The sequence below is a fragment of the Rana temporaria genome, chromosome 5 (assembly GCF_905171775.1).
Source record: "Rana temporaria chromosome 5, aRanTem1.1, whole genome shotgun sequence".
NCBI lineage: Eukaryota > Metazoa > Chordata > Amphibia > Anura > Ranidae > Rana > Rana temporaria.
In genome coordinates this window covers 9625013-9639406 of record NC_053493.1, presented here as the reverse complement: position 1 = coordinate 9639406, position 14394 = coordinate 9625013, and the positions used below count along the sequence as shown (strand labels likewise).

Below are 14394 nucleotides of genomic sequence, written 5' to 3'. Positions count from 1 at the left end.
TGTAGCCTTACTGTGGAGGAATGTTGGGTGTAGCAAGATGGTGGCGAAGGAACGTCACTTCCGTTACACATTCCGACGGGTCGGCCTAATCTGCTGAACCACTGTTCCGTTAGGCGACCAGTCAGAATTGGTAACGGAAGTGACTTTCCATCGCCACCATCTTGCTACATCCCACAGTAACGATACACAGAGAAGGGGGCAAGCGAACATCTTGTTGCACCCACTGGAGTTTTACCAAGATGGCAGCAACAGAACATCACTTCCCTTACCATTTCTGACCGAACACCAGTACAAAAATTACATGCCAACATTCTACCCATGTGTGTATGTCTGTCCATCAGAAGCCAGCAGCCGACTGACTTTCGATCAGCACTCAGCCAATGGCAGAAAGTGCTGATCGGTGTTCTGATGGGGGGGCATCCCCCTGTCGGAACACAACCGCTCAGTGGGGGAATTTACTGAACTAACATCGCATGGTTAGTACAGTGGCTTCCGACTGGAACTGACATTTTTATTTATTTTTTGGGTTGCACGGAAAAAAAACTAAAGCAACGATCGCACACCTTGGCCTCCCAGATGTTTTGGAACAACATTTTCACATGATGCTGAACTACACTGCAGAGTGCCTGAGCATCATGGGAAATGTGGTTCCAAAACATCTGGGGAGCCAAAGTTCGCCGTCACTAGTGTGTACCCAGCTTTAGGCCGGCCATGTGTTCCATAAAATCCCTCTTGCTGGGCCATTGTCTTCTCCCAGCTGGGGGTGTGATGGGCGAAGCCAGGGGTAGACCATGATTATTGCTGGTGGCTATACCAGCCGCTATCGATAATCGTAGGTGAAACCCGGCATGCTTGTTGTGCCCAAGTTAATCGATCAACTTGGTACCTTCAGCCTGCCCATACATGGTTCGAATCTCGGCGGTTTTCTTTAGCATGAACCGCGTTTGGCCCTTCCGGTCTGACCCCAGGGAAAGGAACGTTTTACCCCGGCAACAATTTTCATAATTTGTTCAGACTTGCCGTAGTTTAGCAGACATCTGGTCCAATGTGAGGAGTATGGAAACGGCCACCTGAATATTCTATCCTTATTGCTTATGGGTTTCAGGCCATTTAAAACTGAGCCCCGGGAATTCAGTCACCTTGTGCTGTATTGTCCAATGAGGTGCATGCCACCTTGTGGACTTGTCCCTTCAGTTGTGATAGCCATTCTCCTGGAGCTTAGCAAGAATATGTCAAAAACTATACTTCTGACACTGGACCTTCTGGTCTCTGTCGCATGTAGCGGCTGTGCCAGCCCTCAAACCCCCCCATCCCCCCCACCAACCCCACTCCTGCCAATTAACAGTGCACTTTATACGATGTGAGCTCATTCACAAAATACAAAGGCTTCTGTGAATGAACAGCGGAGGGACGGTGTGGCCGGAGGTGCTGGGTGAGAAGACCAAGTCTGCCATGTCCGAGCTCCAGGAGTGTGGTGATGGCTATACTCCCAGAGCTCCATAAAACTGAGATGTAAATGGAAGGAGTCCACAATGTGTCCTGCGCCTCGTATTTAAAGCGGGGGTTCACCCGAACAAAAATTTTAACATTAGATTAAGGCTAATTGTGGGAAGCACAATCGGGTGTTTTTTTTTTTTTTTTTTTTTTTTTAAATCAATGCCGTACTTACCTTTTTAGAGATAGATGTTCTCCGCGGCTTCCGGGTATGTTCTTCGGGACTGGGCGTTCCTATTTCATTGACAGGCTTCCGACGGTCGCATACATCGCGTCACGAGTTGCCGAAAGAAGCCGAACGTCGGTGCGGCTCTATACGGCGCCTGCGCACCAACGTTCGGCTACTTTCGGCAACTCGTGACGCGCTGTATGCGGCGGTCGGAAGCCTGTCAATCAAATAGGAACTCCCAGTCCCGCAGCCCATACCCGGAAGCGGCGGAGAACATCTATCTCTAAAACGGTATATACTGCATTAATTTATAAAAAAACACCCGATTGTGCTTCCCACAATTAGCCTCAATCTAATGTTAAAAATTAGTTTTTTTGGGTGAACCCCCGCTTTAAAGGGGTTGTAAAGGCAGATTATGCATTAAGATAAACCTGTGTGCAGCAGCCACCCTGATACTTGCCTGAGGTCCATCTAGATCCAGCTTTGTTGCACGAGCGACTTGGCTGTCTGGGACTCCCCTCCTCATTGGCTGAGTAAACCAATGAAGTGAGAAAGGGGGGGCGGGCCGCGGCTCTGTGTCTGAATGGACACAGGGAGCTGTGGCTCGGCTTGTTATTCCCCCATAGCAAGCTGCTTGCTGTGGGGGGGGCACTCAACAGGAGGGAGGGGCCAGGAGCACAGAAGAGGGGACCCCAGAAGAAGAGGATCGGGGCTGCTCTGTGCAAAAACTTGAGGACAGAGTTGAGAACCACTGATTTTGCCATCTAGGCACCACCCAAAATATCACCCTTGGGTGGACTGTCCTTTAAGTTAATCTGTGCTGAGCAAACTTGCCAAGCAGTTTTATTGGAGAGGCGATAGTGACTTGGGAGTTTTTAAATGAAGCTTAATGTAAAAAGACAAAAACAATTTTGGCTTTTGTTTGGATGGAATTCTTTGCCCTTTTATTGACTCCTTTTACTGATGCCGGTTATATGTTGTATTTGAGGGTACAGAGAGGTCCTGGCATGTTTGGCCTGTTCTAATTCCCCCGGGTGGTGGTGTCATTCTGGGTGTCATTCTGGGTGTCTGCTCTGCCTTTAGGCTGCGATTCCAACTGACTTGATTCCCTCCACTCAGCAAATCGCTTTGTGCTGTTTTATCCCGACTCCTATTGTTTGCAGCTTGGGTACAGGAATGGCTGGCACTCATTAGAATCTTTCCTCCCTCCGCCATCATCATTGTGTGAGAGGCAGGATGCTGTGTAGTAAAGCTGCTGCTTTTTTTTAAAATGTATTCTACCTCCTAAACGTTGTCTTCCCTTTTTTTCCAGAGCACAGCCGCAGCCCCCAACAGCAATGGAGACAGCGGTGACCTCCAGGACCGGGTCGCCAATCTAGAACACGAGAACCAGCATTTACATAAAGGTGCCACGCTGTGTTTTTATTATTTGTGACTGGTAGGCCATGAAGGGAAAAACGAAGGTCCTTCTATGGATGGCAGCATGGTCCCTGATCTGAAAGGGGGCCCTGAAGTCTATAGTAATTTCATTCCAAGCCTGGCCACAGATTACCCACTTTGGCCCCGAGTCTCGTTTTGAGATTTGGTGTTTTATATATATTTTTTCTGTTTTTAAGCGGGAGTTCACCCGAAATTTTTTTTTTAACATTTAGATTTAGGCTAATTAAGGGGGAGCAGAAACGGGTATTTTTTTTTTAAAATCAATGCCGTACTTACCGTTTTAGAGATGTTCTCTGTCGCTTCCGGGTATGGGCTGCGGGACTGGGCGTTCCTATTTGATTGACAGCCTTCCGACGGTCGCATACATCGCGTCACCAGTTGCCAAAAGAAGCCGAACGTCGGTGCGGCTCTATACGGCGCCTGCGCACCGACGTTCGGCTACTTTCGGAAAATCGTGACGCACTGTATGCGACGGTCGGAAGGCTGTCAATCAAATAGGAACGCCCAGTCCTGCAGCCCATACCCGGAAGCGGCGGGAGAACATCTATCTCTAAAACGGTAAGTACGGCATTGATTTTAAAAAAAATACCCGTTTCTGCTCCCCCTTAATTGGCCTCAATCTAATGTTAAAAATTGATTTTTTGGGTGAACCTCCACTTGAACTTTGGGGATTCTAAGTAATTTTCTAGCCAAAAATGACGAACACCCTAAAAAAAAAAGGCGGTAATTGCCTTTGTCACGCCGTATTTGTGCAGGGGTTTTACAAGCGCACTTTTTTTGGGGAAAAAATACTTTTGGGGAAAAAATACTTTTGGAATTAAAGACCACAGTAAAGTTGGATGGATATAGAGATATATATATATAGATATAGATATATATATATTATATTAAATTTGTATTATTTTGTAAAAAGATAATGCTACGCCGAGTAAATTGATACCAAACATGTCGCGCCCGCTCGTGGAATGGCGACAACCGTTTACCCCTAAAAATCTCCCTAGGCGATGCTTAAAAAATTCTACAGGTTGCATTTTTTGAGTTGTTACAGAGGAGGTCTAGGGCTAGAATTATTGCTCTCGCTCTACCGATCACGGCGATACCTCACATGTGTGGTTTGAACACAGTTTTCATATGCTTCTGCACGCAGGCTCGGCGGGACGGCAGTGTTTTTCTTTTTACACGGTTCTTTAAAAAAAAAAAAAAATTACAAGGAATGTAAACATCCCTTGTAATAGGAAAAAAAAGTATGACAGGTCCTCTTAAATATGAGATCTGGGGTCAAAAAGAGCTCACGTCTCGTATTTACGCTAAGATGCAATAGTTTTTTTTCCCCCCTTTTTTAAGAGCTATGACGTTTTTGAAGTCTCTTCTGCCCTGCAATTGTATGGAGACTGGTGGGGACCAATCCCCACTCGGCTCCATGCCACACAGGGAGGGGACCCGATCGCCTCCACCGCTAACGATGGCTCCAGTAAGCGGCGGAGGGCACCGGAGCGCAGTGGGAGGGGGGGGCCCTCTCCCGCCACCGCTGACGGTGATTTTGCGGCGAATCCGCCGTAGAGACAACTTTTATCTGAAAGTGACCGCCCGCTGAAGAAGAGGATACCGGGGTTATGGTAGCTTGCTGCTGCTGTAACAACGATATTCCTCTTCAAAGTACTGCCGTATAACGACGACGGGCGGTCTGGAAGTGGTTATGACATTTTTTATTTTCTTTCCTTTAACCCGTGACGAAAAGAAAATTCAACCCGCAGCGCTATTGTAATCTGACAGTGGGAGGTTTGCTCGCCATCAGAATACAATGATCACTGCTGGCAGCTAAAGCCGGCAGCGATTATATGGAAAACAAAAAATGATAGGATGGTTGTGCTGGAGTCAATTGACAGATTGATTTTCAGTACAACCAGCCTGCCCATAGATGGATTGCAGTTTGGTCGGTTCAGCAGGTCTTCGATCTGTCTATGACCAGGTTAATCCTTAATGAGCTCAGACGGGAATCTGGGGTAGACGTCTCAATGTTGATGCCACTCACAATTGTTACCATAGGGAGTGGATGGAGGTCTTTGCACTGCAGCGTTGGGGCCCCTTTCACACGGGGCGGATCCATCCAAACGGAATTCGCCTGCTCAGCGTGGAACCTCTCTGTTAAACACCGCTGAGCTGGCGGATGATAGGTCCACTCCGCGGACAAGGACAGAGCCCACTCCTCTATGGGGTGGTCGGATGGAAATGGACTGCATGTCAGTTGTCGTCGTCCCATCTGACCTGCTGGATGGTTAGCGAATACGGCTGTTTTAGCAGATTTTGTCGGATCGGGGGTTAGCGGACACACATCCGCTGACCTCCGTCTGAGGACAATGGGTGGTCCAGTTGGGTCCCCCTGAAAAACAGACAGGTGGACCTGATCAGCCCAATCGTGTGAAAGGGGCCTTAGTGTTGCCTTGCACTGCAGAGAGGCAAAAAGAACGCTGCCTGCATTTACTTCAGTTGAAACGCACCACAAGTGCGCCTTCACTAGTTCGACTCCAGAGTAAGGCCCCTTTAACATTGAGGCGTTTTTCATGCGGTACAGCGCTAAAAATAGCGCTGCTATACCGCATGAAAAAAATCATGCCCTGCAGGCTTCAATGTGAAAGCCCGAAGGCTTTCACACTGAAGCGGTGCGGTAGCAGGACCGCTCCAAAAGTCCTGCTAGGTGCATCTTTGGAGCGGTATAGGAGCGGGGTGTTTACCGCTCCTATACCGCGCCTTCCCTTTGAAATCAATGGAAAAAAACGCGGTAATACCGCCCGCAATGCGCCTCTGCAGAGGTGCATTGCGGGCGGTATTGACCCCTTTTCGACCGCTAGTGGGGGGGTTAATACCGCACTGCTAGCGCACGAATATCGCAGTTAATACGACGGTATAGCGGCGCTACACATACCGTGGCTATACCGTCACCGCGGCTCCACTGCCCAATGTGAAAGCAGCCTAACTTTTTTTTTTTTTTTTCCTCACATTCGTGTGTAAATTCCAATTTTTGGCAATAGTATTAAACTCCCTGGTAGTCTTGCTTGCCGCGCCAGGGGAGGTAGTGTGAGCTGGGTGCCTACATTTCCCATGAGGCATTGCAAGGCTGATGGTTACAATTACTCTGAGGCATGATGGGACTTGTAGTTCTGCAACAGCTGGAGGGCCCCAGGTTGCCTACCCCTGCCCTACAGTGATTCATGGGTCACATGCCACAGTGAATGGTATATGCCAGTTGCCTGTAGCCACATCCAGGGATTGGCACATTAAGCACTCCTCAAAAACAAAATCCTGTTGGGAATCACAAAGTGAAAGGTTAATCCTCTGGGATCCCGTGCCTGTGGAATGGTATTGCATTTTATTTTATTTATATGACTATCTCTGTTTTCTGCAGTGGTGAAGGATCTGCAGCTCGCCATCTCCAAGCTGGAAAGCCGGATCGGTGTGCTGGAGAAAAATGCTACCTCAGAAAAGGTGGAAATAAAATTTCCGATTTTGTGCGAAGTAAGGTCCTGGGCTGGGTTCTGTGATTTGGTATAGTTGGTCCTGGGCTGGGGCCTGTGATTTGGTATAGATGGTCCTGAGCTGGGGGGGGGTCTGTGATTTGGTATAGATGGTCCTGAGCTGGGGGGGGGGTCTGTGATTTGGTATAGATGGTCCTGAGCTGGGGGGGGGTCTGTGATTTGGTATAGATGGTCCTGAGCTGGGGGGGTCTGTGATTTGGTATAGATGGTCCTGAGCTGGGGGGGGTCTGTGATTTGGTATAGATGGTCCTGGGGGGGGGTCTGTGATTTGGTATAGGTGGTCCTGAGCTGGGGGGGGGGGGGGTCTGTGATTTGGTATAGATGGTCCTGGGCTGGGGGGGTCTGTGATTTGGTATAGATGGTCCTGAGCTGGGGGTGGTCTGTGATTTGGTATAGATGGTCCTGGGCTGGGGGGGGTCTGTGATTGGTATAGATATGGAACATGCGGTGGAGGCGTTGGATCTCCTATTAGTTAGAAATGGCGTTGAGGCAGGGTAATGTCATCATAATGGGGGACTTGAGCTATCCAGAAGGACAGCTCACTCATTAATGATTGGCAAAAAGCCCACGTGGTACCAATATTTAAAAAGGGCAGAGAGATTCCTGGAAACTACAAGCCAGTCAGTCTAACATCAATAGTATGTAAACTATTTGGCGGACATAAGACTATCCAAGAAATTGCTGAAAACGGTATAATTCGTAGTAATCCACATGGGTTTATGAAGGGGTCGTTCCTGCCAGACCAATCTGTTAACATTCTATGAGGAAGTGAGCTGCCATCTAGATAAGGGAACGTCTGTGGTGTATCTGGATTTTGCAAAAGCATTTGATACAGCCCCCCATAGACGTTTGATTTACATACTAAGGCAGTGTTTCTCAACTCCAGTCCTCAAGGCGCACCAACAGGTCATGTTTTCAGGATTTCCCTCAGATGAAATGGCTGTGGTAATTACTAAGGCAGTGAAACTGATTAAATCCCATGTGCAAAATAATGGAAAGCCTGAAAACATGACCTGTTGGGGCGCCTTGAGGACTGGAGTTGAGAAACACTGTACTAAGGTGTTGCGTCCAAAGGGTGATGATAAATAATGTGTACTCGTAATGTCTTGAAGTGGTAAGTGGGGGTACCCCAAGGCTCTATCCTGGGACCAATTCTGGTTTAATGTAGTCATGAATGATCTAGAGCCCTGTTTCTAGACTCCAGTCCTCAAGGTGCCCACCCTACAGGTCATGTTTTCAGGATTTCCCTCAGATGAAATAGCTGTGGTAATTACTAATCAAATTGCCTGCGCAAAATTAATGGATCGCCTGAAAACATGACCTGTTGGGGCTTCTTGAGGATTGGCGTTGGGGAAACGCTGATCTCGAGGATTGGCGTTGGGGAAACGCTGATCTCGAGGATTGGCGTTGGGGAAACGCTGATCTCGAGGATTGGCGTTGGGGAAACGCTGATCTCGAGGATTGGCGTTGGGGAAACGCTGATCTCGAGGATTGGCGTTGGGGAAACGCTGATCTCGAGGATTGGCGTTGGGGAAACGCTGATCTCGAGGATGGGATAAATATCTCAATCTCTGTGTTTGCTGACGACACAAAGATAAGCAGGGCAATAACTTCACAGCAAGACATCCAAACTTTAAAAAGATCTGAACAAATTGATGGGGTGGGCAACTACATGGCCCATGAGGTCGACTGTTGAAAAATGTAAAGTAATGCTCTTGGACTAACATGTGAATGCAAGTTACTCACTAGGGGGAGAACCTCTGGGGGAATCAAGGATGGTGAAAGACCTGGGGGTCCTAGTAGATGAGACTGAGCAATAGCATGCAAAGACAGCAGATTATTAGCAAGCATTAAACGGGATATACTATAATTCTCCCACTTTATAAAACTCTGGTCCGGCCGCATCTGGAGTATTCCATTCAGTTCTGGTCACCAATCCTTTAGGAAGGATGTGCTGGAACTGGAGAGAGTCCAGAGAGGGGCAACAAAATTAATAAAGGGACTGGAGGACCTCCCATTTCAAGGAATAACTACAAGTAATGGTGCCCCGTTGGTGTCGGTGGGGGGGAATGGTGCCCCGTTGGTGTGTGTGTGGGGGGGGGGGGGGGAATGGTGGCCCGTTGGTGTCGGTGGGGGAATGGTGGCCCGTTGGTGTCGGTGGGGGAATGGTGCCCCGTTGGTGTCGGTGGGGGAATGGTGCCCCGTTGGTGTCGGTGGGGGAGGGGGGGGGGATGGTGCCCCGTTGGTGTCGGTGGGGGGGGAATGGTGCCTCGTTGGTGTCGGGGGGGGGGGGGGGGGGGGAGAGAGAGAGAGAATGGTGCCTTGTTGGTGTCGGTGGAGGGGGGAGAATGGTGCCTCGTTGGTGGAGGGGGGAGAATGGTGCCTCGTTGGTGGAGGGGGGAGAATGGTGTCGGTGGAGGGGGGAGAATGGTGTCGGTGGAGGGGGGAGAATGGTGTCGGTGGAGGGGGGAGAATGGTGTCGGTGGAGGGGGGAGAATGGTGTCGGTGGAGGGGGGAGAATGGTGCCTCGGTGGGGGGAGAATGGTGCCTCGGTGGTGGGGGGAGAATGGTGCCTCGGTGGGGGGGGGATGGTGCCTCGGTGGGGGGGGGGATGGTGCCTCGGTGGGGGGGGATGGTGCCTCGTTGGTGTCGGTGGGGGGGGGGGGAGAATGGTGCCTCGGTGGGGGGGGGATGGTGCCTCGTTGGTGTTGGTGGGGGGGGGGGTGGTGCCCTGTTGGTGTCGGTGGGGGGGGGGGGGGGGGGGAATGGTGCCTCGTTGGGGGCGGGGCAGATTGTGCCCCATCAGCCAGTTAATAAATCTGTTGCAATTGGCCGCCCAGTATTGGGTGCAGGGTTACAAGGACAAAAGATATGACTACCAAACGAGGCGAACTCTGATATGTGTCCTAGTTGTCACTAACTTGCTTGATGGTTTTCTGGCTCAGTATGGACTGTTGTCTTACCAGCTCCGTGTCTCCTTAGTTGCCAGTCCCAGAACCCAACAGAGCTTGTCCTCCCAGACCGGCTCCTGAACTCAAGAAAGAGGTAGAAGAGGATGACGATGATGATATTGACTTGTTCGGCAGCGATGATGAGGAAGATGCAGAAGCTGAGAGAATCAGAGAAGAGAGACTAAAGCAGTATGCAGAGAAGAAATCCAAGAAGCCGGGACTCATCGCCAAGTCCTCCATCCTGCTGGACGTGAAACCAGTGAGTTGGTTATTTAATGGCAAACAAATGACATGTTTTCCCGGTTAGGCGGTCGGCAAGTGGACGTAAAGGGGCTGTAAAGGTAATTTTTTTCCCTAAATATCTTCCTTTCCCTCAGTGCAGTCCTCCTTCACTTACCTCATCCTTCCATTTTGCTTTTAAATGTCCTTATTTCTTCTGAGAAATCCTCACTTCCTGTTCTTCTGTCTGTAACTCCACACAGTAATGCAAGGCTTTCTCCCTGGTGTGGAGTGTCGTGCTCGCCCCCCTCCCTTGGACTACAGGAGAGTCAGGACGCTCTCTACGTTGCAGATAAAGGAGCTGTGTTGGTGAGCGTCCTGACTCTCCTGTAGTCTAAGGGAGGGGGCGAGCGAGACACTCCACATCAGGGAGAAAGCCTCGCATTACTGTGTGGAGTTACAGACAGAAGAACAGGAAGTGAGGATTTCTCAGAAGAAATAAGGACATTTAAAAGCAAAATGGAAGGATGAGGTAAGTGAAGGAGGACTGCACTAAGGTAAAGGAAGATATTTAGGGAAATAAATTGGACCTTTACAACCCCTTTAAGGCTCCATGTACACGGGACGCTTTTACAACGGCTCCTAAATGATTACACTTGACAGATAGTAGCCCACGTTTAAAAAACGTCCGTTTTGACGCGTCTGAACCCATTTTTTTGCTTTCAAAGAAACGCTGTTAAACGCAACTGCCTAAAAACGACAATCCTGTGTGCATGTACACATAGGATAACATTGAGTTCAGGGGCAGTTGAAAAAAGCGTCCCAACTGCCTCTGAACATGCGTTTTATCAGCGTCCCGTCTATATGGGGGGCGGAAATCGAATCAACAAAACCCATTTTAAAGTTGTGTGTTCCTGCACCAGCAATAAAAGTTGTGGCGGCTGCATCGATCATCCCCTTTATAGGGAGACACAATCGATGACGTCACTCCTACAGCCACACCCCCCTACAGTTGTAAACACACTTCAGGTCACACATAACTCCTACAGCGCCCCCTGTGGTTAACCCCCAAACTGCAACTGTCATTGCCACAATAAACAATGCAATTTAAATGCATTTTTTGCTGTGAAAATGACAATGGTCCCAAAAATGTGTCAAAATTGTCCGAAGTGTCCGCCATAATGTCGCAGTCACGGAAAAAATCGCTGATTGCCGCCATTAGTAGTAAAAAAATATTTTTTTTTTATAAAAATGCAATAAAACTATCCCCTATTTTGTAAACGCTATAAATTTTGCGCAAACCAACCGATAAACTCTTATTGCGTTTTTTTTTTTTACCAAAAATATGCAGAAGAATACGTATCGGCCTAAACTGAGAAAAAAAATATTGTTTTTTATATATTCTTGGGGGATATTTATTAGGGTTGTCCACTTTTTTAGGACCGAGTACAAGTACCGATACTTTTTTTTTTCAAGTACTCACCGATACTTTTTTTTAAATGTGTCCCCCCACATATGCAGCCATGTCCCCCCATACCTAGATGCCGCCGTCGCTGCATGGTTAAACAGCGTGCGGGGAACATCACAGCTTTAATTTGAATAGCTGTAGTGTTCCCCGCTGCGCCGCGTATAGACACTCCCCCTTTCTCAGGATTGGACAGATCCATCCAATCCCGAGCAAGGGGGAGTGTCTATGCGCGGCGGAAAACACTACAGCTATTCAAATGAAAGCTGTGATATTCCCCGGACGCTGTTTAACCATGCATCGGCGGCGTTGTTGCGGTATGTATTGGGGTATTTGCGGGAGTACAAGTACTAGTACTCCCGCAAATACTCGGTATTGGTACAACCCTAATATTTATTATAGCAAAAAGCAAAAAATATTGCATTTTTTTTTCAAAATTGTCGCTTTATTTTTGTTTATAGCGCAAAAAATAAAAACCGCAGAGGTGATCAAATGCCACCAAAAGAAATCTCTATTTGTGGGGGAAAAAAAAAGGACGCCAATTTTGTTTGGGACACACGTCGCACGACCGCGCAATTGTCAGTTAAAGCGACGCAGTGCCGAAACGCAAAAAAGGGGCCTGGTCCTTTAGCTGCATTTTGGTCCGGGGCTTAAGTGGTTAAAATGAATGAATGAACCGAGCTTAGATTACATCCAATCAAACTGTGTTTGTGTTTATGGTTTTGATCCCCAATGTGTGTTTTTGTGTTTGCAGTGGGACGACGAGACGGACATGGCGAAGTTGGAGGAATGCGTTCGCACTGTTCAGATGGACGGTCTGCTCTGGGGCTCCTCCAAGCTGGTTCCTGTGGGCTACGGCATCAAGAAGCTGCAGATACAGTGCGTGGTGGAAGATGACAAAGTGGGCACCGATCTCCTGGAGGAGGAGATCACCAAGTTTGAAGACTATGTAAGTCCTGCCAGGGACTGTAATACATAAAGTAGACTACCTGACTTGGTGGTTCTAAGGGCTTGAACCTCCGTTGCACGCTTGCGTTTATTTTTTAAAGTGGAGAGCCAGGCTCCTTTAGAAAAAAAATACTGGGACCTCCTTTACCTATCCATGAATCCAGCGGTGTCTTCACCCGAGCCAATTTTTACAATTGGCTCTCAGCTGCTGCCGCCATCTTGGTAAGAGAAACCGACAGTGAAGCCTTGCAGTTTCACAGCCGGGTTCCCTACTGCGCATGTGCGACGTGTGCTGCGCTTTGTGTATGGCCCGGTGTTGGGGGGAGGGGCTTTGAATTTCTTCCTGCTGAGGTCACGGCAAAGTCGGCTGGAAGTGGCTACTTGTCAAACCAGGTCCTCTGGCACCCGCCGATCATTGGGTACAAAGGGAAAACTGCAGTCTGCTTATGTAAACAAATCACCGTTCTATCCGTAGGGAAGGCAAAGCAGGGACATGGATCCATGCCTTCCCCTAGTAATGGCACCTCCCCCACACAGTGCAAAAATACCGGCTGGCCGCGCAGTTAACCTGTTACCCCTTCCCTGCCAGTGTCATTAGTACAGTGACAGTGCATTATTTCTTTTCTTTTTTTTGTTTTGTTTTTTATTGTCCCTTGTTTTTAGCCCAAAAAATAAACAGAGGTGATCAAATACTACTAAAAGAAAGCTTTGTGGGGGGGACGGACACCTGTGCACAGGATACCAACTCCCATACTTGCCTGAGCCCCATCTCGATCCAATGAGCAGCTACTCCAACCCTCCTATCAGGGGGCAGATTGATAGCGACAGAAGCCCTTGGCTGTCAATCAAATGCTGTGATGAGTGGGGGGCAGGGCTGTGTCTATAGACACAGGCAGCTCAGGATCAAGCCCACACGAGCGACCCTATAGGAAGTGGCTTCCTATGGTTGCATTCACAGAAAAGGTGAAGCCAGGAGTGCCGGCGGGGGACCTGAGAGCAGAAGGACCGGGGCTACCCTGCGTACACCGTTACAGAGTAGGTAAGTTTGTTTCACACTGGGGGCGGTTTGCAGGTACTATTGCGCTAAAAATGGAGCCTGCAAACCGACCTGAAACAGCCGCTGCTGTGTCTCCAGTATGAAACCCCCGAGGGCCTTCACACTGGAGCGGTGCACTAGCAGGACGGTAAAAGTCCTGCTAGCCGCATCTTTGGAGCGGTGTGTATACCGCTCCTGTTCGTTGAAATCATCAATGGGGCACCATGGCTATACCGCCGGCAAAGCGCCTCGCGGTGGTTTTTAACCCATTCCCTGACGCTGCCCCCAGTGTGAAAGGGGCCTTTAAAATGGCTGGTCATGCGTGGCGATAATGCGCAGTAAAATTTGTTTTAAAATCCGTTCATTGTAATGCACTAGTGTGAATAGGCCCAAGGCAGGTTATATGGCAGACCCCCGTGTACAGTCCTGTCATGATGACCTCAATCATTCTGACCTCTGTCTGTCTTGTGTTTTCAGGTGCAGAGCGTGGACATCGCAGCATTCAACAAAATCTAACATAACCTAAAGGCTGGACTGATCAACAAATAAACGGCAATGAAACCTCCTCCCTTGTCTGCGTTTTTACTATTGATATGGATTTTCTTCCTGTGCAGAGGCCCTTCTATAGAACATCATAGGGAATACAATACACATCATACAGCTTCCATTCTCTAATCTGCAGTTAATTGATGTTTTTAAATCCTCATCTCTTTCTCTTTTTTTTTTCTTTCTTTCTTTCTCGTGCCCCCCAACATTATACAGTGCCTTGAAAAAGTGATAGACAACACAAAGTGGCGCATAATTGTGGAAGGAAAATGATAAATGGCCACATTTTTTATAAATATGTGAAGTGTGGGGGACATTTGTATGGCGCCCCCCGGAGTCAATACTTTGTAGAATCGCCTTTCTCTTCAATTACAGCTGCAATTATTTTTGGGGATGTCTAGAGGGACATTTCTCCCCGTTCTTCTTCTTTGTAAAATATCTCAAGCTCTGTCAGATTGGATGGAGAGCGTCTGTGATCAGCAATTTTCAAGTCTTGTCACAGATTCTCAATGGGATTTAGGTCTGGACTGTGACTGGGCCATTCTAACACATGAATAGGCTTTGATCTAAACCATTCCATTGTAGCTCTGGCT

The 14394-nt window shown here is 48.4% G+C and overlaps 1 protein-coding gene across 14 annotated transcripts in view; it reads left to right on the top strand.

Annotated features, from left to right (window-relative positions):
• The window catches only part of LOC120939798, a 45370-nt gene extending 31549 nt beyond the window's left edge, over positions 1 to 13821 (top strand). For 11 of the 14 annotated variants that reach the window (XM_040352156.1, XM_040352155.1, XM_040352159.1 and 8 more), the window contains 5 exons: positions 2976 to 3069; positions 6507 to 6616; positions 9619 to 9846; positions 12026 to 12220; positions 13733 to 13821. In XM_040352156.1, the coding sequence (XP_040208090.1) occupies positions 2976 to 3069; positions 6507 to 6616; positions 9619 to 9846; positions 12026 to 12220; positions 13733 to 13771 (666 nt within the window). In that variant the 3' untranslated portion in view covers positions 13772 to 13821. The remainder of the gene's footprint in view (positions 1 to 2975; positions 3070 to 6506; positions 6617 to 9618; positions 9847 to 12025; positions 12221 to 13732) is intronic. The other 3 variants (XM_040352158.1, XM_040352165.1, XM_040352167.1) reach the window with 1 other exon arrangement.
• Positions 13822 to 14394: the final 573 nt, after the last annotated feature.